Source organism: Quercus robur, chromosome 12 (assembly GCF_932294415.1).
Source record: "Quercus robur chromosome 12, dhQueRobu3.1, whole genome shotgun sequence".
NCBI classification, from domain to species: Eukaryota; Viridiplantae; Streptophyta; class Magnoliopsida; order Fagales; family Fagaceae; genus Quercus; species Quercus robur.
The window spans coordinates 19305497-19330107 of NC_065545.1; the positions used below are offsets into that span (position 1 = coordinate 19305497).

At 34.4% G+C, this 24611-nt stretch overlaps 3 protein-coding genes and 1 non-coding gene across 5 annotated transcripts; 2 read left to right on the forward strand and 2 right to left on the reverse strand.

Annotated features, from left to right (window-relative positions):
* The first annotated feature begins 1279 nt into the window (after positions 1-1279).
* On the forward strand, positions 1280-5987 carry LOC126710349 (sugar transporter ERD6-like 7). The gene is made up of 19 exons (XM_050410767.1): positions 1280-1450; positions 1631-1864; positions 2089-2151; positions 2403-2492; positions 2640-2699; positions 2808-2873; positions 3011-3076; positions 3261-3336; positions 3493-3557; positions 3707-3799; positions 3904-3984; positions 4108-4192; positions 4504-4547; positions 4636-4698; positions 4813-4872; positions 4954-5007; positions 5118-5177; positions 5263-5377; positions 5670-5987. Exons 2-19 carry the CDS (start codon positions 1676-1678, stop codon positions 5783-5785), a joined length of 1446 nt encoding a protein of 481 aa, XP_050266724.1. The 5' UTR covers positions 1280-1450; positions 1631-1675; the 3' UTR covers positions 5786-5987.
* A 2166-nt stretch (positions 5988-8153) lies between these two features.
* LOC126710347 (probable indole-3-acetic acid-amido synthetase GH3.6) lies at positions 8154-11491 on the reverse strand. The gene is made up of 3 exons (XM_050410766.1): positions 10977-11491; positions 9989-10096; positions 8154-9880 (listed from the first exon to the last, which is right to left on the reverse strand). The coding sequence occupies exons 1-3, from the start codon at positions 11300-11302 to the stop codon at positions 8545-8547; spliced, it is 1770 nt and encodes a 589-aa protein (XP_050266723.1). The 5' UTR covers positions 11303-11491; the 3' UTR covers positions 8154-8544.
* A 1087-nt stretch (positions 11492-12578) lies between these two features.
* On the forward strand, positions 12579-12650 carry TRNAG-GCC (transfer RNA glycine (anticodon GCC)). Its single transcript has one exon. It is a non-coding gene; the product is annotated as a tRNA-Gly (tRNA).
* Positions 12651-16481: 3831 nt separating this feature from the next.
* Positions 16482-20575, reverse strand: LOC126709725 (uncharacterized). Of its 2 annotated transcripts, XM_050410056.1 has the most exons (5): positions 19512-20575; positions 17584-17791; positions 17223-17352; positions 16920-17137; positions 16482-16720 (listed from the first exon to the last, which is right to left on the reverse strand). In XM_050410056.1, exons 1-5 carry the CDS (start codon positions 20477-20479, stop codon positions 16649-16651), a joined length of 1596 nt encoding a protein of 531 aa, XP_050266013.1. In that variant the 5' UTR covers positions 20480-20575; the 3' UTR covers positions 16482-16648. The 2 variants fall into 2 exon arrangements, with proteins under 2 accessions (XP_050266013.1, XP_050266014.1); XM_050410057.1 differs by having other exon boundaries at positions 16482-17137.
* Positions 20576-24611: the final 4036 nt, after the last annotated feature.

A 24611-nucleotide genomic window follows, 5' to 3' on the forward strand; every position in this document is an offset into this window, starting at 1 on the left:
AGGATAAATATTGTAACTTAGGGGATATCCTATAATGTATTGACTTTCAAATAAAAGGATTTGGATTTCTCAAAGTGCTATCCTTTTAACAAAAAAAATGATAATGAGTTAGAAATCTTTTTAAGGTTGCGGTTATTGACTTTTCTAAGAGGATCATAGATTGGAATACCGTATAAAGGATAAATTGCAAATTGCACCTCTAAATTTAGGAGTGATTACATTTTACACCTTAAATTTTCAGAATTTGGATTTTATTCCCTAAAATTTAGAATGTTTGGATTTTACACCTTGATGTTTCAAAATTTAAATTTTACCCTCTAAAGTTTGAGAGTGTTTGGATTTTACACCCCAAATTCTGAAACTTTAGGGTGTAAAATCCAAACACCTCCAAAATTTAGGGAATAAAATCCAAAAATCCCTAATATATAGGGATAAAATCTAAATTTTGAAACGTCACGGTATAAAATCTAAATACCCCTAAATGTCAGGGAGTAAAATCCGTATTCTGAAATTTTAAGATGTAAACTTTAATTACTTCCAGACCTTAGGGGTGTAATTTGCAATTTAATATAAATTAAATAGATGAGTAATCAAAAAAAGACGGATGGGATAGATTTATTGGTCAAAATCAAAGTTCTCATCTTCAATTAGAATTAAAATTCCAACTCCAGCTAGCCTGAAGCATAGCAGAGCTTGGAATTTATTTCATACTATTAAAAGTCCACACTATGGACCACAAAAATTATTCCGTTAGACAAATAAATAAGAATAAGGGAGAAAAAAATAAAAAAGAGCCAAATGGAGGACCATAGAGCATAATCTGGATATTAACTATTGACGGTATTCTTTTCCTTAAACCTATCAAAAAACACTAATATTACTCCTATTAGAAGTTTGTTTCACTATCTTGCCTCTCTTTTTCACAGTATACAAAGGAATGAAAGCTGATTTTTTTTTTTTCATTCTTTTCGTGGCTAAGTTCTGCTATGTAAGTGAATGAAAAAGATGAATTAACTTTATATCAAATTTGACTATTTAGATCTGATATTTATTCTCCGTTTAAATAAAAACATCCTCCACACAATCACAAAATATATGTACAGAAGTGCAAGAATACAAAAATTTTCCAAAGAAGAGAGAAAAAAAGTCTACCCAAAAGGAGAATTTTTTTTCCTTTTCTCAAATCATTGATATAAAGCTTTTTAGTTTTCACTCTGCCATGTCCATGTGAAAGTAAAAGACCACGTAACTTTACTGTCTAACTCTGTTTGCATGTAAAAGATAAAAGCCTTTTACAGTTATGCCAAAATTAATATAAACATTTCCTTGTCGACACACAATTAGCAACAACTTGAGCAAGCCAATTTCAAATTGAATAAATCATCGCCAACTTGGTTATGCTACATGAATTGAACTCAATAATACACTGTGGAAAAGGAGTCGAATATAGGTACAGCATTTTTTTTTTTTTGAGAACTGAGATTTTTTTCATCACTCATGGCATACAGAGTATAGTGCCATATTTACAAGTATATATTAGAGGAAACAAATATCCTTGCTTCTACTAGTATACACTTCCTTGCTTCTGAGTGCATCTCTTTGTATCTTCTTCTTTTTGCTATTTTTATAGAGACAGATATATATAAAGATACTGAAGTTATATAGACAAGAGGATATGGCCATCAAAGAGGATGTTGAGAATTCTGTGCAGGAGGCAGAGATTAGAGAGCCACTTATACAGGACAACAATAATCTAGCTCATGGAGAAGATGGACCATCTCAGAAAAGCAGCAGTGGGCATCCCTGGATGGTTTACTTCAGTACATTTGTTGCAGTTTGTGGCTCCTACGCATTTGGAGCCTGTGTAAGTGCTTTTTATGTTTTTTGGCTTTCCTTCCAAGCTTGTACTAATGCTTAGTTTTTCTAATAAGCTCTCAACTACCTCAGTTTCAGATAGAGCATAGAAAAGATATGACAATTGGAATTACCAATAGAAACCGACCTCAAAAACATAACTTTTCTGTGCACAATTTGGAACAAGAAAATGATCTGACATCTTCTGTTTTGTCACACTCTTTTGGTTTCCAGGCAGGTTATTCATCACCTACTCAGAGCGCTATTAGGGAAGAACTCAGTCTATCTTTAGCAGAGGTATGCTAGTGATTAGAGCAATTATTCTAGTTGTATAAGTTTGGTGCTTCAAGCTTATCTGTTAGGATATATAAATTCAAAAGTGAAAAGTATAATACAAGTCTTGAAACAATTAATGAGGATGTTCTGGATGACACAACATGCCATACTACTGAAAATTTTATGATTTCTTTCATTTCTGGCAAACCAAGTCTTTGGGCGCTTGACTTTCAAATTGTTTTGCCTTACTCAATGACTCTGTGTGAATGCAGTATTCAGTCTTTGGTTCCATATTGACCTTTGGTGCAATGATTGGTGCAATAACAAGTGGTCCTATCGCTGATTTTATTGGTCGGAAAGGGGTAAGCAAATGTTGATCATGGTTATTCTATTGAGATCAGGATCATGCATACATAATGAAATCCTTCAAAATTATTCTTTTCCTTTTTGTTGGATTTTGTGGTGGATGTTCACCATGTATCAATATATCGACTGTGGAATACATGCAGGCATTGAGAGTGTCTGCTGCTGTCTGCGTTGCAGGATGGCTTGCTATTTACTTTGCTGAGGTTCTGACATTTCACTCTTTGAAGTCATTTGTGCTTATAACTACAAAGCCAATCCCTTTTACCAAAAGCTTGACCTGATCATCTTTTCTACATCTTGATTGACAATAGGGGGCTTTAGCTTTGGACATTGGAAGACTGGCAACAGGATATGGAATGGGTGTCTTTTCCTATGTGGTGCATATCTTTTTATATTTCTGAAAATTAATACATCCTATTTGATATAAGACTTGACACCACATCTTTTGGTGATATACTCTATTGTGATTTTTTCATCTCCTTTAATTAACAAGTTTGATACCGTGGATAATAAGGTACCTGTTTTCATAGCTGAAATTTCACCCAAGAATCTTCGAGGAGCACTGACAACAGTAAATCAGGTAAATATGTACCATAAAACCAATTGGAGAACACTGTATTTATAACAATTCAATCTCTGAAGCTAGAAACATATTTTGTTGTGAAGTGGTATTTGTTTTCTTAAGAATGCAACAGTGATAACATAATGCAGACCTTTCTGATACGACATGGGATGATTTCTGGTGTTGTCTTCTTAATCTACAGTTTATGATTTGCATGGGAGTGTCTGTTGCCTTCATTATTGGAACAGTACTATCATGGAGAGTTTTAGCATTAACCGGTGAATTTTCTTTGCACAGCCAAATTTTCTATTTTATTTTATCAAGAACAGTGAGATTCAGCATAATCCTTGTAAGACATAATATTGTGTGTATATCTTAGAAGATCCTACAATGAGCGATACTATGACAGAAAGCTCACTGTGAAGTACTTGCAGGACTTGTCCCATGTGCTGTTCTGGTTTTGGGTCTCTTTCTCATTCCTGAGTCTCCTAGATGGCTGGTAAGAATAGGGATGAGTCAAATTCAGATATGTGACATCCGTGCATACATGTATATACATAAACACACACACACGAATAGATTATTGTTCATGATGGTCTTTCTATAATGATAACAATAAAAAGAATGCACTTCCCATTATAAATTTAGGCAAAGAGAGGGCGGGAAAAAGATTTTGAGGTTGCACTTCAGAAACTTCGTGGCAAGGATGTTGATATAATTCAGGAGGCAGCTGAAATCCAGGTTCTAGATTCTGATTTCTGAACTATATACCAATCTACAATGTGAAAATTTTCGAGCATTCACAGGATGATATAGTAAAGGGGTGTCATGTCATTGCTTGACAGGATTATATAACAACTCTTGAGCAGCTACCAAAACCCAAGCTCCTGGAATTGTTTCACAAAAGATACTTGCGCTCAGTGATTGTATAGCTTCTCTCTCTAAGCAAATTCTAACTACTGAATTTTTCTCTTTGTTTTGCAATCAATTCATTCTTAACAAAACCATTAGCAAAACTAGTTTTATCGAACTCTTTCTTCCTTAAACAGATAGGAGTTGGATTGATGGTCTGTCAACAATTTGGGGGAATCAATGGAGTCTGCTTTTATACTGGTGAAATATTTGAGACAGCAGGTATATAGACATTAATAAATATTGCCTTTACCAGAACAGGAATGCAAGAGGCCTGGTGTAAACCTTTAACTTCACAAAAATGGGAAAGAAACAAAATTGCAGCCTTCTGAAACCTTTTTAGTTTTATGCTCTGTTTTGCATCTCATTGACCAGATAAAACTAAATTCTCAACAAAATTTTGCCTCTGTTACTTCAAAATGCCTTTATCTTCCATCTTTTATACAGTAAATTACCTCGAACAACTTTAAACAGATACTCAAAAGATAGTTTGTTCTACAATTAGTATCTAATTATTGTACGTGATACCTCAGGATTTTCTTCTAGTATTGGAACTATAACCTATGCAATTTTACAGGTAATTAATTCTCATTCACTTTGCCAACTCCCTACAATCTATGATTACTCTTTCTTATATAAACATATTCATATGATCTCATTTGCAGGTTATAGTTACTGGAATGGGAGCATTCTTCATAGATAGAGCTGGAAGAAAGCCCCTATTATTGGTATGTTTTAGTGCAAAACATGATCAGCTGAAAAATTGCTCACACAACTCCTCATTCATGAATATAAGTATTGTATTTTTTGCTCTGTTTTTTATTTGTTTGGTTTCACTTTAGGTTTCTGGATCAGGATTGGTCCTAGGCTGTTTACTAGCAGCAATTGCATTCTATATGAAGGTAATTGTCAAACTGTCAAATTAAAAGCTTCCTCTATGAGTTTTAATAGTTTTCACATGTAAAGATTGTTTCATGAATCAGGTTAATGAAATTGCACTCCAGGCAGTCCCTGCACTCGCTGTTACTGGCATACTGGTAAAATCAACTGCTTTTCAAAATAACTATGCAACTCAGATCAGTCAGCCAAAAAATCACTTCTCTATGTTTTTCCCTCATGTTCTCTAACATTTATTCCTTGATGTCAGCTGTACATAGCATCATTTTCAGCAGGAATGGGTGCAGTTCCTTGGGTTGTGATGTCTGAGGTAATTAGAATCAGCAATATAATGGTTCTCATCCTATCTAAAATTTGATCTGTGCCACCAATCAAAAATTTTCCATCTGTTGCAGATATTCCCGATCAATATTAAAGGACAGGCTGGAAGCCTTGCTACTCTAGTCAACTGGTTTGGTGCATGGCTATGTTCCTACACTTTCAACTATCTTATGAGCTGGAGCACCTATGGTAAAGCTCTTCCTTTTCATTTAAAAGTAGTATTAGTAATTAGTATGGCAATACTATATCAGGCGAGTTTACTAGCTTAGCAACAAAAATTTTTAGTATGGAAATATAAAACAAGTTTAGGGTATCACAACATATACAAAAAACAGTTTAGCTTGTTGGAGTGATGAAACTAAAAAGAATTTGAGCAGTCTGTTAATTTGAACAGGGATTTTCCACAAAAATACCTAACTCTATGTTAGGATGTGCTTAGGAAATCATTAGATACCACTTAACTAGTGTCTCTGGTTTTCAGGTACCTTCCTTCTGTATGCAGCAATCAATGCACTGGCTATATTGTTTATGATCATGATTGTACCTGAAACAAAGGGGAGGACTCTGGAACAAATCCAAGCAGCCATTAATAAATAAAGTTATTCTTCTTCTTCTTCATCTTCTATTTTTTTTTTCTTTTTTTTTTTCTTCGGAGGGCAATAAGAATGTTCTATTATGTTCCATCACCCTATGTTGGTGCAAATACAATAATAATGGAAATAAAACAAAAAGAAATTGAATAATATTTTTGAATATTATTAACGTAAAGAAAGAAATTACACAACACTATTTGGACTGAGGCGCGACACTCGCTCTCTTTAAGGAAATTCAAGCCCTTGGTTGGCTAAACTTTGGATCCAAGAAGTTGATTCATTTACATTTTTGATACCTCCACTCTTCACCTCCCCCTTGCGCACGTATCTAGCCCAATATCTGAGACAATTCATGTTAACCTATTAATCACCACCATTAAAAAGAATAAAATACTCTTTCTCTTTTTCAATGTGAGATTAAACATTTTCACTAACTCTTCATCTTCCATATTCACTCCTATATCTTTACATTTATGTTATAACATTTATTCATTTTAATTATTTAATATTAAAATGCTCCAACACCCTATTTTTGCATTCTATTGATTACATATAGTAAAGTTGTGATTTACAACTATGTGTTTTGTCGGCTTTATTCCATGATAAAAAGTGTTATATTTGCTTTAATTTTGTTCCCTGTATTTTGTGGAATTTTATTGTATTGGATTTAATATTAAGTTAGTGAAGACTCAAGCTTAATTGAAAATCAAGTGGATTTCGCGAGAAGTTAACCTGCGAAAGAGCCATGTGAGAAGCACATGCTGGAAGCTAAAGAGTTGTGTCAGGCTGTTAGTTCGCGAGTGCCTTGCGAGTAAGGCCTTCCCGTGAAGTACTCGCAAAACATTCCGCCTAGAGGATTTTTTAGTGTGACTTTCTTTTCCTTCACCTATACTATATTTACCCTTATTACCCACAGAAATTATAAGGAGGTAATTCAGAGAGAAAAATCCTAGATAAGTTTTTTACAACACACACACCCATCTTTTAGAGAGAGAGCTACTCATTCTTAGTGAGAAATCATTCTAGCTTCTTCTCCTTCCCTCTCCCATTGTCATACCTTGAGAGAAAATTTGTACCCAAACATAACCCACACCTTTTTAGAGTGTAGAGAGTGTTTTGGAGCTTGGGAAGTTTTGGGGATTTGCCAAAAGAAGTCGATGAGGCTTGACGGATGCAATCGGGCGTATTGCGTGATCCAGAGAGCTAGAGAAGACAAAGTTTCGTTAAGTTAGTTGGTAGTAGAAGCTTAGAGGGCTCAAGTACATGGGGTAGGCTAGGCTTGGAGGGTCTTTTGTTATTCGTGGACTAATACTTTATTCTCTAGTGGATCAATTACCGCTTGGAGGGCAGCGAAGAGGTTTTTCGCCGAGTTCTTTGGTTTCTTCTTCTATAACACGTTTTGATGTTATCTTGTAGTTGCATCTCTCTTCCCTTACTCCTGTACTTTACTTTTATTATTTGTTGTTCTTATTTATGCACTAGAGTAGTATTGGTTTATTGCACACATTTACTCTTGTCTCCGCACTTTGATTAAGTAAGAGTAAAAGCAATCTAGTCATAATTTTAATTGAGGGTCTGAACAGCTCGTGTTTTCACACAAATTCTAGCTTTCACATATTTATCAATATTCAATTTATTTATTTGAGGTCATCAACAACAAAAATTTGTCCAAAACACTTCCTTTTCCTTTGTCCAAATAAGAATTGGGTGGGAATATGAAAAAGAAAAAGGAAATAAGGAACATTTCGCCTAAGGAAATCTTTTTTGAAAGTTCGACATGGCTACATTAGACATCTCAAGCAAATTCTCAAAACTACCAGAATATTGTAATGCTGTTGTCAGAAACAATTGAATGAATGGATGCTATTGTATTAAGAAACAAATTTTATTCGTTCAAGATAGAAGTAAAAATGTATTGAAGCAGGATTAAGAGAAAAACAAAGCCTAAACCTTTAAACAAAGATCCAAATATCATAATAAAAGGAAAGTTTACAAGCAAAGTAAATAAGGTGTTTATGAATTTCCTAGAGTAATGCTAAGTTGGTAATTACTGCACTAGCCAAATTGTAGGCATTCACAAGTCCCCTATTGTTTGCACAAAAAAACTTGATTTCTGGTTATTGACATCCTAGCCATCAAAGAACTACGAGATGAATGAGTTTTTACATCAATGGAAAATGCTTAAAATGTTCAATCAATGCTAAAATTTGACTCAAAATGCCAGACTAAAAATTGATATTCCAGACAGCTCCCTAGGTTTTTAATTTTGGAAGATGGCTGATCTTGCAAAGGCCTTAATCAACGTTGATCATTTTGACAGTATCTCCTAGTTTTTCAAGCTAATTATTGCGTGCATTACTGGAGATCACAAATTTACAAATTAGCTTACTGAGAAGCATAGCTCACCTGTCAAAAGCAACTTACAGACTCGTTTACGTTTACTGGCTAAGTACATTATTGAGAGAAAAATAATACAAGCAAAAAACAGCCAGGAGAATCATTCTTACATATATGTTCAGTTACATTAGTTCATGATTAAGGATCCAGCTGATGCTTCATGTAAAAGAATCATAAACTGTAATAACGAAATGGGAATATACTGCCTCTTCAGAAAAGTACTTGTCTCCCAACAAGCAATTGTTCTGCTTATTTATCCTAAAATGTCTGTGTGCTAAGTCCATACAGCTTCTTTGCATACCCAGATGAAGTTCAACAATGGATGATAACAAATTGCAATACTTCAATCTAGTGATTAAGTCTTAATTAACCATCCAAAGATACAGTAACAACAATACATCTTTCCATGAAGTCAACAATTTGGCGATTTCTTATAATCTTGGGTGGTTTATATTGACTAGCTGGTGCTCCATTCTCAATGGCTACCGATGATAATCTATCAAAGCTACCTGGCTTTACAATGGATACTGCCAAAGGACCTAATTCACCTCTTTTCCTCTGCACCATGTAAATGCCTCCCAAGCTATCCTCAATAGAGGAACCACACCTCTTGAGAATTTCAACTGACTCCTCTAACTTCTCTTCCTGCAAAAGCTTACATCCCTCTCTAACTTCTATATAAAGCTTCAAAAGCTTTGGGCTCAACATTAAGTCCAAGAAACTTGCAAACTCTGAAATCTCTGCTGCCATATCTTTTCTGATGACCCTTTGAAAACTTTCCATGGCAGACATCAAATGTTTCTCAGTTATTATCTCGGACGAAGTATTAGGAGCTCTCATCACATACTCCACTTGTGGAGCAGAATTATAGAAATCAACAACTCTCACAATATCACCTAAACGATATCGGTAGAATCCTCTATATGTAGTGACAACCACTTCATACATCTTTCCTACCTCCAGACCAGAAATGTCCACTGTTTCTTCACCAACATTGATCTCATCCAAAGCAAATGGAAGAAACTCAAAGTAAGCTGCAGTTGGAAGCAACACGAATTGGGTTGTCTCGGGAGGCTGCATAATATCCAAGTTGATACCCACACAGCATTCTGAAGCAAAGTAGTCTCCACCTAACAAAGGTACCTCTCCTGCATAGTGCTTAAGCCTTGGATAATACTGCTTCATACTCCCTGTGGTAACACACCTAATGTACCGCACATTAGGCCACAATTTACACACTATCCCACCCCAATTCTTGTCCTCACAAATCACCCGAATTCTCCTTGACAATTCTGGTTGAGGGCCCCCAAGAACTTCAGTAACAGAATCTTTCATCACAACATCGGAAATCTTTGAACTTGGGACCCCATGTTCAAGATCATCACATAGCTGCTCCCACCTGGACTCTAAAAGACTAAACACATTGATCAAGCTTATGGCATATGGGGCACGAATCCCATCAATAGAATCAGAGTTTCTAAGGCCACAAAGTAGGTGGCAATACATCTGGTGCTCTATGTTTGACCCAAGAATGACTTCCCGGGGGCTTGAACAAGACACCAACTGAGACCAGTTCGCCTTACTGCTATGCATAGGATATGAAGAAGCAGCCATAACCTTAAAACCACCTTTGGTAGTTGTTATATTATCGGCATAAATAAACCATAGGACCTTATTCACAGAAGGCCTAGGAGGAAATAACCTATATGATAATTCACATTCATTTGTTATATAAAGCCATATTGTATGAACACATCTACTGTAATATAAACTATAATGGTACATATATAGATCAATAATAAGTTACTACCTCCGATGAATTGCATTGCTGCCCTGGTGAGCTATGAACGAGGCGGCTCTCGAGAGCTTTGAATCAAAGTAAGGGATCAATTTGGGCTTCATGGTACTTGCTCCTGAGCTGCAATCCACATGTTAAGAGTCCACATTTTCAAAACATAATTAAAAATTAATGCTTTTTCTGTCATAAAATAAAAATAAAGCTGAAATATACTTTTTATCCCTAACACTTAGCCAAAATTTGATTTCATCTCCAAATTTAAAAATTTGTAATTTTGTTCTTAAAAATTTAAAAGGTATCATCGAAATCAAGGTAGCCTAGAATAAATTTAAATGACAGATGGATGGAATGATCAAATTGATAACTTTCATATTTTCAAGCAAAACTTATTATAGTAAAACTAAATCTTGGATTCTGAGGCCTATTAAATTTCAATCTTATGAGTTGTGTGAAATTATTATTATTATGTAATTCTGTTTCATGCTGGGCTAAATTACTATTAAACCTTAGTGATTAGAAAGATTAAATGTAGTTGGTTTATGATTCAAAGGCACGGAATTCCATTGTTCCTCCATGATGAGGGCATATAAAGTAGAAGTTCTTAAACTTGAAAGATCAAAGTTGAAAACTTAGACCAGAATTTGTGGATTAAAAATGTATCCCGGTCTAAAAATTAATGCTAGAAACATCAGAAAGCATGACAATGGTAATTGTATTACAAACTTTACGTTGTTACACATAGTGATGCTTGCTGGGTGTTATGACATCACTTGCTACAACCACGTTAAATTCATCATCATCAAATTATACTGGAAATCATTATAAGAGATAAAATACACAATACACCATTGTTGTTTCCTAGTAAAACACGGATATTCCCTTTAACCCTGTGGTATCTATGGTTGTACATCTTTATACATGTAACAATAGCATGGACAATGCTATTTTCATATCAATTTTACTTATTAAGTCATGTAATTGTGTGAGGGGATAAGTAAACCTGTAGAAGAAACAGATGAGAGGATCAACGGACAGGAGAGGCTGATCATGATCGTGATCGTGATCGTGGTCAACGGGTCCATTGTTGGCCATCTGATTGATGTGGTCAACGTAGTCCTCGTAGGAAGACAACGGCACAGCTTGGCGGAACGTATTTGCATCAACCGGCGCATCGTAGCCTTGGAGGTAAGGCCGGAGATAACGTACGCCGCCGCCTTTGCTTTGGTGTTCGAGGATGGACCTTAGGGCCTCGAGCTGTCGACACGTGGCATCCTTGGTTGAGTCCTCCAGCTTCTTCAGGATCTCCTCGTCGTCGGTCAGATTCATTGTCTCTGCTGGTCTGGTCTGGTCCTGTCCGTCGGTGGTGGCGGTGCGCAGGCTAAGCACTTTGCAGCAGGCAGCAGGCAGCAGCGAAAGAGGTGGACGAAGAAAATTGAATCAGAATGCCGACAAGAGTGAAAATATTGTCATTTTGGCTTACTTTTCCGTTTTTGGAGTTGAAAAAGGTTGTAACGCGACGACGTTTTCTTCGCTACTTATGTCATTGGCTGGCTCTGGCATTTTGGGAATTCAATTTTTGTTAACGTGGGTCAGACTTTTAGGATCCTTATTTTACTGAAACTGAAAATACTATAACAAAATAATTTTTAAATGTGAATAATGTCGTGGGACTCATTTTTAATGAAAAAGTTACTGAAAAGTAAAGTTTGTGGGACTCGTGAACAGTGCACAAATATTTTGTTCACTGCTGACTTGGTCAACAATTGCGGTTGAAGAAAAAAAAAAAAAAAAAAAGAAAAAAAAAAAAAAAAGAAGGGAAAAACGCAAACTTAAAACGCATACTTGTATCCAAACCCACACTTAGCCTCGTGTGTTTAGATTGCATTTTGAAGAAAAGATTTTTGTGTTTTGCTGAAAAATTGGTGGGTTCTATGTTACTGTTTATATACTTTTTGTACTATTTATGAGTCTTACTACATTTTTTGATACTATTCGTAGATCCCAGTATACTATTTCAATAGAAGACCTATAAAGGCTCGAGAGACCTCTTAAAATAAACTAACTCACGTGGGGGGAAATATTTCATCTTTGAATACAACACCAGATGATAGCCAGATTCGGATAACCTCACTTAAGGAATACACTACTTCTTTCTTGATCAGGAGGGGAGCGGGCCATTCTCGTACAATACTGTTATTTATCTTTCTATTGCAGAATGGACCGCTACTCGTGATGGATTGAGACTCTTCTCTTGCCTTGAGCTTGAGGAAGATCCACGGATACACAACTAATTCTGTAACGAAAGTGGTTGGTAGTAGAAGACTAATACCAGAGAGCATATGAGGCACATCCAGCTACGAGAATGAAATGACGCCCCAGCTCGACTCGAGACCAAGACCCCTTACAACTCGCACCAATAGCGGCACTGAGCGGCCGGAGATTTATAAAAAAGGCAGCCCAGCCGCCCTCCCCCCTAGCCACCTACCTACTCGTGTTCGTAGCTCAATCGGAGGTCAAGAGTGTGGTCCGGCGAAAAAACAGAAGTCGTCCGCATCAAGTGATACGTGAATTGCTCAATAGTGTTTCGCCACTACCGTAGCTGGCGGAAATAGCTTAATGGTAGAGCATAGCCTTGCCAAGGCTGAGGTTGAGGGTTCAAGTCCCTCCTTCCGCTCCTGGCTTCGTCGTTTAGTGGTAACGAGTGGAGTAGGCAGCGAGTGGAGTGCATAAGCCCCTTTAGAGAAAGGGGCAAGCCAAAACCTACTCCTAACACAAGTGGTATCTAAACATATCCTTAGTGCAAAATAAATTAAATAATACAATATATTTATACATCCTCGATACTAATTGTAACTTATTAATTATGATATGACTATTATTTTTTACTTACAAAAAAAAAAAAAAAAAAAATCATATTCCATCACTCTATTTATATTTGCATGCTAATGTGGTATTCAAGGGTAGGTTGAAGAGTCCAATTCCTCTTCTACTTAGGGAACCATATATCATTTTCATCGATTTTAGGAGATAAAAATAATAAACACCTACTTCGGTCCAAATTTGGTACAATTCTATCAATTCGGTCCAATTCAGTCCATTTTGGTCTCATTCTGTCTACCTTGGTCCATTTGGTCTACTTAGGTATATTTCAATCTAATTCAGTCAATTTTGGGTGAGTATAAACTAAAATAAATAAAACTGTTATCTTTATTATCTCTATCTTAAAGTTGATGAAAATGACATATGGTTCTTTAAGCAGGGGCGGAATTGGACCCTTCAACATGGCCTTAAATACTACATTAGCTTAAGGGTATTAATACAAATGTACTCTCTCCCCTTCTTATAGTTTTGGTTTAAGTCAATTTTTAGATATTTTGGAAGTGAGAATTTGAGTTTATATCAAAATACTCTCCTTGGGCCTTAGCTATGTAGTTGAATGTATATATGAATTATTTGAGTAATATCAACTGTAAATTTTTATGAGATTTGATTATTATAATAATTTCTTAAGAGAATGACAAATTTGAATCCTACATTATCTACTTAATATTTGCATGGTGTATGGCCGTGGAGTTATTGATTGAATAATGTCAACAATTTATGGTAGGGGTATTGACTTACAAAATTTGAAATTTGAAATTGTTAGGAGAAACTCGTGTCAATAATGATGTGACATACCACATACTTATAACATGTTTTATTTAAACAACTTAGTCTTTTTAATTGGATTGGATTTCTATTAGCTAACAACTTTGATGCCTTCTTAATAATAGGGAAGAATCAAAGCATGCAATCCACCTTTTTTTAACCAATTGATCATGCTTTTTCAAAGGGAAAAAAGAAACAATTATTCACTCATAATTTTGAGAGCTTTTTTTTTTGGGTCTTAAAGTGCCATTGGCCGAGGCTTGACTCTTGAGTGATCTTGGGCTGTCCAAATTTGCCCTCTTGAACATTGGTTGAGGCCTGAGGGTATTGAGCAAGCTCAATTCTGCATTGGCTATCCATTGAATCATTAGTGGGTTTATATACACCCTTAAATGTAAGCTTAGATCCCAAGGGGCATCACACTATCACAATGTGTGGAAGGAGGACCTACCCAACATGGGCTTTGCACGCACCTGTGTGCTGAGCCATGCTAGATTGGATTAAGTTAGGCATGGGCTGGGCTTCATTTGTATGTATACTATTAGTTTTTTTGTGTCTGATTATTGGCATCTCTTCATCAAATCTTCTAAACAGATGCTTATTTATATTCAAAATCCATCATGCATTCAGTTAGTTACTTTATTAATCTTGCATCACTTTTCTATATATACTATATAGCGTTTGTCAAAGAGATAAAATCATGATTTTTGGTTTGTCAAGCACATAGATTGTAGTGTTTACAGGGCCGGCCCAACAGGTTTGGAGGGCTAAAACAATATATTCAAGTGGAGCCTTTTTGTTATCATTTAAATAATATTTAATTAGTTCTTAATATTATAATTTTCTTAAAAAATACATCTTTTAATTTTTTATAATACTTTTTTTTGGGAGGAAAATGCTAAAACTATAACAAATTTTACTACAAAAAATTTATAAACAATATGGCAACGAATGTGATTAGTGACAATTCAAAAATATAATAAACAAGTATTGTTCCTGGACGTGCCATTTCAACCGAGTCCTACATTATCTACTCAATATGTGCATGGTGTATGGCCATGTAGGTTATTGAGTGGATAATGTCAACAATTTATGGTCGGAGATATTGACTTACAAATTTTGAAACCTCAATTTGTTAGGAGAAATTCGTGTCAATAATGATGCCTAGCATAATTATAACATGTTTTGTTTAAACAACTTAAACTTTTTAATTGGATTGGATTTCTTAGCTAACAACTTTGATGCCTTCTTGATAATAGGAAAGAATCAAAGCATGCAATCCACCTTTTTTAAAAAAACCAATTGATCATGCTTTTTAAAGGGAAAAAAGAAACAATTATTCACTCACAATTTGTGACCTTTTTTTTTTGTTATTAAAGTGCCTTAGGCCTTGGGGCCTTAGACCAAGGCTTAAGTGGTTTTGGTCTTGGGCTGCCCCTGGAAGTCACTTCGGATAGAATGTTTATTATTCTTTGTAGTGAAGGCAGAGTGAAAAGATTTTCATTTGTTAAGTAACATGTATTCAACATACAATGATACGATGATAATCCATGTATCTAAAAGAAAAAAAAAAGCATATACTTACATAAGGTAAAAATTGATTTCAAATGTGCCCACTTGAACATTGGTTGAGGGCAGTGAACAAGCTTAATTCTACATTGGTTATCAATTGAATCATTAGTGAGTTTATATACACCTTCCTTAAATATAAGCTTAGGTCCCAAGGGGCATCACAGTTTTGTTTGTGGAAGGAGGATCTAGCCAACATGGGCTTTGCATAGACCTGTGTGCTGGCCCATGCTAGGCTGGATTAGGTTTGGCATGGACCGGACTTGATCTGTATGTATACTATTAGTTTTTTGTGTCTGATTATTGGCATCTCTTCATCAAATGTTCTATACAGTCATAATTATGTTTATTTATATTCATCCATCATGCATTCAGTTAGTTAAGATAGTGTTTGTCAAAGAGTGAAAATCAAGGTGTTTGGTTCATCAAACACATAGATTGTAGACTAGTGCTTATTCTGCTTGTATAGGATCAATGTATATGAAAGGCATACGTCCAAGAAATTCATAAGCAACCACTGTGAAATTTATCTTATATGTGTCAAAAGACTCAAAACACTAACCTTGAATCCTTGATATATATATATATATATATATATATATATATATATAGTAATTCAGATTTGTGATTTACTCAGTTTATATTGTTTACAGATTTATAGACAAGTAGTTCAATTTATTTAACATATTTGTCACTAAAAAAGGAACATCTGGAACCGTGGAAAAATCTCAATGCCTATTGTCACTGATGGTAGTTCAAACACGTAAAATCTGCTTGAGTCCATGACATTAATCTCCCTGCCTAGCTGGAAACCAGTTAATCATGGTCTAACTAAGGGTCTGAAGCTGCAGAGCTTGACCATTTGTTTGTTTATTTTTCATATACTTGTTTAGAAATAACAAGGTGAACAGTGTATACAAGAGGATCTTCTTCAGCTACCGAAGCAATCTTGCTATTAATTTAAGCATATATATAGCCCTCATGGGTTAACGTAGACTTTGAGATACTAGAAAAGGGGATAATCATAATTACCACTCTTGTGGAATTGACCTGTTGTAATTATCTATGCTATTTACAATATTAAAAAAAAGTCAGATAGAGAGAGCATACATTTTATATACATAATGTAATTGTCATCCATTGTTTAAGTGGCGTTTAACTGAGATAAGCATGACACATGAAACATGAAACTTGTAAAGATGACATCCATTTAACGTAGAATGAGTGCATGCCTACCAAACGTAAGCGCTTAGTATATATGCAATCCGGCATATGATGAAAGCAACAGTGATGGTCAAATGAGCAAGTAGCAACATTTCACTATTAAAATGTTTAAGTTTGAGTCTACAACCTTGTATCTCATTGCATTACTCATCTCTTCCTCGATTCAAATCCCCCTTCCCCACTTATTTCAAGAAAAAAGAAGAGTATAAGTTCCAACGTCCAACTCAATAACTATACAGATTCTTCTTGAAAAAGGAAAAAAAATGTTACACCACCAGATCTTATTCCTCGCCTGATATCTACCTAAACACTTAAAAAAGTAGTGTTAAATGATTTACAAAGCATAAAAGGCAAAAAAAAAAAAAAAAAAAAAAAAAAAGGTCCAAAATCAAACCATCTGCCCCCTCCCACATACAGAAACCACATTAAAAAAATGAATTTATCACTTTGAGTCTCATGTATTTGTCTTCCATATACCTTTTGATGGAGATGACTGTGTTACCTTTATAACTTTCTGTTTTGGTTGTCGCCTTTTTTTATTGACATTTTCTTCAGCAGCTGTACTTGTTACTTTTACTAAATCAACTTTCACTATGTGATGATCAGAAGTTCCTTTGGAAGAAAACACTGAATATGATCCAGGAACAAACTTGTAAGGTGAATTTGGTGATGCCAATATGTAATCAACCCGAGTTCCATACTTGCATGTTCCCTGCACACCTACATCAAAGCACAAGGCATTGAGAAGAGTAATCAATTTTGAAACTTAAGGCCAAAAAATTAGGTGACATATTTAATTTTGTACTTTGGCCTTTGGCAATCATGACCACCGATTCGCATTCTCCTGCAAAGTCCTTAGCGTCTGTATATTGTTTGCTCTTCAAAAATCTCATCACTTCAACCTTTGGTGTTGGCTTTCCTATCTCCTCATAGTACTGAAACACAAAAGTCCATGAAGGTTAATGTTAAAGTAATTCATACATTTATTTATTATATTATTAAAGTAAAACCAATTACATCTATTGTCGCCTTAGTTTGTAAGACTTGTGTAATAAAATTGTAGTAGTAGATTTTTTGTTTGCCATATATGTTGTACCAATTACCAATTTTATCAATGACAATTCAGAGAGACATAGTCGAGCCTATCAAGGTCATGCTACATTTACCTTTACGATGTCAGTCCATCTTTCTTCTGAGTAATCTGTTTCATCAAGTGAATTGAGGCCTCCAGTTAAAATGTGAGCTTCATCACTAGACTGTATTATTGTATTCATCTGCTTCATTCGCCAGTTCTCATCGAGATGATCAAGGAGGGTGCAGTTGAAATTAACTTCTCCCAAGTGGGGCACATCAATCGTGGCCTTCAGAACATTCCTGTGCCCACAAAACCCAAAGGGGGTTACATAATAGTGACTTGTTTTCATTGTTGTTGCTTGTTCAATTTTCAAGCACTAAAATTTCTGCCAATCATGTTTTAAGTGATTTGGCATATTCTAGTGTTTCCAATTAAAAAAATCCAGAGTTTGAATCCCCCATTTCTGACTTAGAATGCATTTTTTTAAACAAGTTCTAGGATTTGTTAACTGGCTTCTATTAGTCATTGAACAAAACAGTCATTTTCATGTTTGTACATAAAACAGAAAGAAGAGTCAAGAGCCTCTTAACTACTACTATTATTTTGTTTTAGCAAAAGTAGGACTAAGTAAAGACAATGATAATGGATTACTTATTTTTAAAGGCATGAGAAGCCCTTGTATATCTCAAATCATGCTAATAGTTTAATGGTATATCGTACCTACATTGCAGTTATACCAATGCACATCTTACCTAACATTAATATTTTATACCCTAACTGTGATGCTTTATCTTTCTGTTATAACAAACGAGTCTAATCCTGGAAAGGAGTGAAGGAGCTAGGTTTCTCAAATTTCAGTGATGCTGACTAAGTGATAATAATTGAAGATAGAGGATTTGCCATTATTTGAATTTTTTCCCAAATAATGAAACAAAATTATTGTTAAAGCCATAGGGATTTTATTAGATGCAACATCTTTCTGACAACTAATGGAATAAATGCACAAGCCATCACAAAACATAACAGAACTGTTGGGATTTGGCTAATATGGCATTTAATATAAGTTGAACTCAGAATCAAGCTAGGAAAACACTGGGGAAAAAAAATCCAAGGAAATTGTCAGAACAGCAGTGCATTTTCTCAGAAAATATAAATATGCTGTCACTATAGAATGATGTAGAATTGTATGGGACTTTACTAGTAATTTGCAATTTCCTTTTGAACATATGGGTTGTTTCTTATCAATCTGAAATTTAATGGATTGAGCAATATAAAGGCACCTATCCATCCCACATTGAATGTTGGCAGTGTCAAGTAGTTGTCACAGTGATCTGGAAAGATTAGTTATCAATTTTTTTGATGATACTAATATATAAAACTGAGAAATAATGAAATTTCCAACCCTGCATCATTGGGTTCATGGCATACTTTTTGTAACTGGGATCTTGATTCCTGACAGGCCCACTAATGTATCAGAGCTGTTTGTACAGAAAACAGTAGAAGGAACCTCAGGATTACTATACTGATACAATAAAGATTAATTACAGTTTATTAATAAAAATACAATAGGTCTGATTCTTATTATCATTTTCACAATCTTATAATATTCAGAAACACAACTTTGTTGTTGGGGGGGGGGGGGGGGGGGAGGGAGGGTTTTGTCTTTGATAGTTTACCTAAGCAATTTTAGAGTAACGGTATAAGAAAAAAGCCTAAATGATTGGTAACTTTATCAAAAGGCACTGATTTTGTCAACTTTGTTGTGGAAAGGTTGGGACTTGGGACCGTGAAATGAATACTTGAATGAGAAAAATTATAATTGAATGCGCTTTTTTTTTTTTTTAATAATTCAATGCACTTTTATTTGTCAAGAATAAGAAAACATCATTATGACTCTCTTTAATGTAGAAATATGCCTTTATTTTTATGGAAAAACAGAATCAAAGCAGAGGAAAACAGAGGAGTAAAAAAAATTCCAAAATTGACTCAATGAAGATGGGTGAAGAAGATGATACTCACCGGAAATCAGAATCATCAAAGATCTTCTGAACTTTCCACTGCTTGATAGGCCATCTTGACAAGATGGCGTTGCCGTACTCCGGTGCCCAGCTTTCGGCAAAAACGTAATTCATTCCCAAAGCACCAGCCAAATCAGACAGAGGCTTCATGGCCTTTTCTTCCTCAGCCTTCACATCTTGTAGAGCCAATATATCAGCATCCAACTCTCTCAGCACTTCAAGCACAGTCCTGCTGCTTTTATAGGTCTCGCCAACTATACCATTTAGCATACTTATAGGCAAGCTTGAATTGGATATTAGAGGAGCCTTCCCTTTCAAAACTCTACTTATTCTACTACTTGAAGCAGAATCAGAAGCAGAAAAAGAAGAAGAACCTTCTCTTTCATCAAAGCTCAACTGTCTATTCCGTAACAATGAAATCTCATTATCGGGTAAGTTTATCGACACCCTTAACTTGGACTTCACATACTTCTGTTGCGTTGAAAGATTGTTTGTACCATTCATGGAACTTGGATGCAGGGGAGACTGCTTTAGAATACTTTTTGGCCGATCATTCACAGACTTTGCGCGTAAATTCAAGTCCATTGATCTCCTAAAATTCATTATATCTCCATTTCCATTTCCAATTTCAAAACTGGTTCTCTTCTCAGCCTCAGGAATTGCTGGTGCCATGGAAAAGAGGGCAGCATTGAATGTAGCTATCCGTATAGGCTTTTCCGAGTTTAGACTACCCAATTTGTCATTTGGAAGAACTGCAGGAGACCCATTAATGCCCACTTCATTATTGGCATCATCTTGAAATTTGGAGCTATTTTTTCCAAACCTTTTGATGATAATTTTAGGCTTGGAGCGGCGGCGACTGGACCAGTGAAGGCGAGAGCAGAGAAGGCAGAGCTTCTTGTTAAGTGATTTAAGCATTGTGGAGTAGTTTGAGTGGAAGAGAATGGGTTGTTGGCTTGGTGAGGGCATGAGAAATGGGGGAAGAAAATAGTTGCAGAGTTGTTGCTCTGCTTTTGCTCTGTTTTTTGTTTAGTTGTTTTGTTTTGTTTTGTTTTGTGTAGGCAAATAAATAAGGGTACTAAAAGTGGGTTAGTTTTTAGTGACAAATTTATTTCTTTTCTTTAAAGGTGGCGTGGAGGAAAGCAAGGTCTCTCAATGAGTCTTCTAGGAAATGGGTTGGTGACACTTGGCAGTCAAATAGGGGTTGAATTTTAGAGAGAGAGAGATGGTGCTATTGCCAAATGCCAACTGCTACACATAAAAGAAATGGGTTTTGTGTGGGTGTTTATTGGACAGAAGTGAAATGCTATTTGAGATTTTGATTAAGTTAATGAAACATTGAAGAAATTTGAAGAAGACCCACTTTTTAATTTTTAATTTTTATATTATCTTAAAGGAAAAGAAAAGAAAAAATCAAGATTATAAAAGAAGACCCACCCCCACCCAACAACTCCATCTCCAAGCCATGCAAGTGGGATTCTTGCTTCGAACGCCACGTCACTTAAAACACGGCGCATCCAACTCCCATGCATTCATGGTGGAGCCCATAAATTTGTCATAAAAAGATAGGATTTGCTGAGGGGAATTTTCTTCTTCCTTGTGAAATACACAAGAAGATGAGTAGTACTGAGTTTTGTGGGGTTCCTCATCTCATCTTTCAAAGGGTCCCAACATTTTTTTGTCAAACATGGTTGTATATTACACTTTTTTCAAATACTTACTCTCCACTAGTACAAAGTTTCAGATTACTATTCATTTATCATCATCACCCGTATACTATGCACATAAGTTTTATATTGAAAAGTTTAGATATTCTACTAAAAAAAAAAAAAAAAAAAACTACATTGTAAATGGATCAAATTATTCAAATTAAAAAACTACATTGTAAATGGATCAAATTATTCAAATTTGTAGGTTAAGAAAAAGTTAAGATTTGGTTTATATGGAAGGGATTCAATTTTAAATTTGATTTGATTGGAATTTTACCATGAGATTTTTCAAATTTATACGCACAAATATGATTATTTCAAATTAGGGATAGTGACATTTTATTTAAAAAAATATTTTTAAATTCCTTTTAAAAAAATCTCTTTAAATTTGAATTTGAAATTTTAGTTCTTAATTTCTTTAAAAAAAAAATCTTTGAGAGATTTTTTTTTTTTTAATCAAGAGTTAAAGACTCATTTAGAGTACACACCACATCAGATTGTATTAGAAAAAATTCTATAACGGTTATGTTTATAACAACCATGTCCTGCCTATTGAGCCGTGCCATTTTGTATTGTTTATTTTTCAGTTTTTGAAAATTATTTGAAATAATTATATCTAAAAAAATGCAAAATTTGAAAATGGTGTATTTCAAAAAATACAATTTCACAATTATCATAGAGTTATAAGTTGAAATTCTATCTAATCTATAGATATAAATTAATAATAATACAATTTCAAATCACCGTGTCTAATTGGCACTAAATGCAATACTATGAATGAGATGCAAATGCAATTCAAAGTTCAAACATCTATGTGATAAACAGATTTCAATTTAGTTTTTTATGCACCATATATCTTAAAATCTTTTCCAATTTAAAATCAAAGTTTTTTTTTTAGAAAAATTGATTGTAGACTTTATTGGATAATATTAATGTATACAATTGAGAAAAGGAAAATATAGGAATTCGTTTATACCAAAACAAATGCCCCTTTCTCTTCTGCAAGAAGAGAAAGAGTTGCAAACATGAATACAAGAGTTGCAAATACAGTAAAAAAAAGTTTGCCTAAAATTAAAACAAAAGGTTTTTTTTTTTTTTTGATAAAGCTTTAGCATCATTGAGTAGTCTCTGCAATCACTTTATTCAGTATTCCCTGATAGAAAACGCTTTGCAACATAAAAAGTTTCTTTTGGTATCAGACTCCACTTTCGTAATCTTGAGATCAGCATTGTGAGAACTAAACTCACGGATTAAATGTTTCCATTTTGAAAGTCTAGGTTTATTTAAAACTCAAGCTTGTTTTATAATCAATGGGCAGATATCATATTAAAATTTTATGGTGGAAAGATCATAGCAAAACATTGTTAGTAACTTATTTTATAGCTAAATGCATAAACTAAGGTGGATAAATTTTTTAAAAATAAAGTCATTCCAAAAACATTAGCATTTACTCCAAAATTTTAATTAAAACTAGCTTTTGAGCACGCGCTCACTCGTGTGCTCAGAGACTCTTCTATTTTTTGAGCACATGCTCAGAGACTCTTCTATTTTTTGGGTAAAAAAAAGAAAATGAATACTATGGTGAGTTTTGTAGATTGGAGGAATTTTAAAACTAACAAAAGAGTGATCCTATTTTGTAGGGAGTTAGTGAATAGAAGTAGGAATTTAAATCAACCTAAAAATAGGAGTTTATTAGAAGCAGGAAGACATTTCAACGTAGAAGTAGGAATTTATAATTTTTGTCAATTTACTATTTTAACCTCATTTTTAAGTTTTAGGTAGGGGTATTTTTGATAGTAAAAAAAACAATAACTAACTTTCTTTTGCCAATTTACTATTTTAACCCCATTTTTAAGTTGTTGGTTAATTAATTTAGGGGTATTTTTTACAGGAAAAAAAACAATAACTAACTTTCTGAATCCTCTTAATATATACATATATAGGATCATAATTCTTTTGGAATTAGGTATCTTTTTACTAAAGTTATTATTATTATTATTATTACTAGCTAAATTAACACATAATGTACGGTGCATTTTATTATTAGTTTTCTCCAATATTTCAATAATTTTTCTTCGTAAAAAATTAATATATTTAGTGTTCTATTTTTATAGACAAAAAAGAAAAACAATTAGAGTAGTGTAATGATTTCATCATACTATATGTGTTTACAAATTTGAAAACTGCATGATATAGTGACTAATATAGATATGCATATTTCATGTCTACTCAAAAATGCAAATATCATTTTGATAAATAAGAATAATATTTAGAAATACTCTAAATATTTTAAATTGCATCTAGAGTGTATGTTTCATAGTATTTTTAAATTGCATAGAATAATATTTTAAATATATAACACAAAGAAGAATGTCATCCTATTAACGTGAAGAATAATTACATAAAATAATCTTTTTAATATATAATACGGAAATTAATAATGTCATATTCCAAATCAAATATTGTTATTATAATTATAATTATAATTACTCTAAATAAAAATAGTTTCTTATATAAATGTGGGAAGGGTAAGATCTGAGTACGAAATAGGGCCCGTGGGCCCAGTTCGAGGAGATGGAAGGGCCCACCCACACATCAGTCCTGGCCCAACACATGGATGAGAATTCCAGGAGGAAAGATGAAGATGCCGACTCCCTAAGGAGCTTGAAGAGTGAGCGTTTTTGGGAAGCGTCGAGCAGGCCACTTGTAGCGGAAGACAAAATACCGAAGAAGACAGTATAGATGTGCAAGCAAAGAAGAAGGGAAATGTCCAGATAAAGTAGTTATCACATCCTCATTTAATGCACTACACCAACTCAGTTGGCCGCATTAATGGAGGAATGACCCTTGAATAGTACCCTCACAGCTTGCAGCACATTTTACCACCTCCAGCAAAATCTTGATGGGACAAGCATCCAAAGGAAGGTCAGTGACTGTACAAGTGGAGGACTAGGATGCAATTCAGCTGGCTATATAAAGAAAGGAAACCCCTTTAGAATGGGGGACAAAAAACTGAAAAGAAATATATACACTGTGTAGCACTATCCTGTAATTGAGACTTGCACATTATATGAACAACTGCTCCTCGGCCAAACTCGAGGAAGTATCAATCCCAAAACTTGTTCCTCTCTTATGAATCATTTAACGTTTTCTCCATTAACTTAAAAGCAAAACCATACAAGTGCACTAAAAGTTGATCTCGGAAGCCCACTCTAATACAAATTAATTGTATTGGGTTGTCTTACCTAAATACACTTGTCTAAGTGGGCTTAGTTTGTTTGGTTCGCTTACATTAAAATTTATAAAAGCAATCATATAAATTCTTCTAATAAAAATTAATGCATAACTATAAATAATTAATATATCCATTTATTTTATTGACTAATTCAATA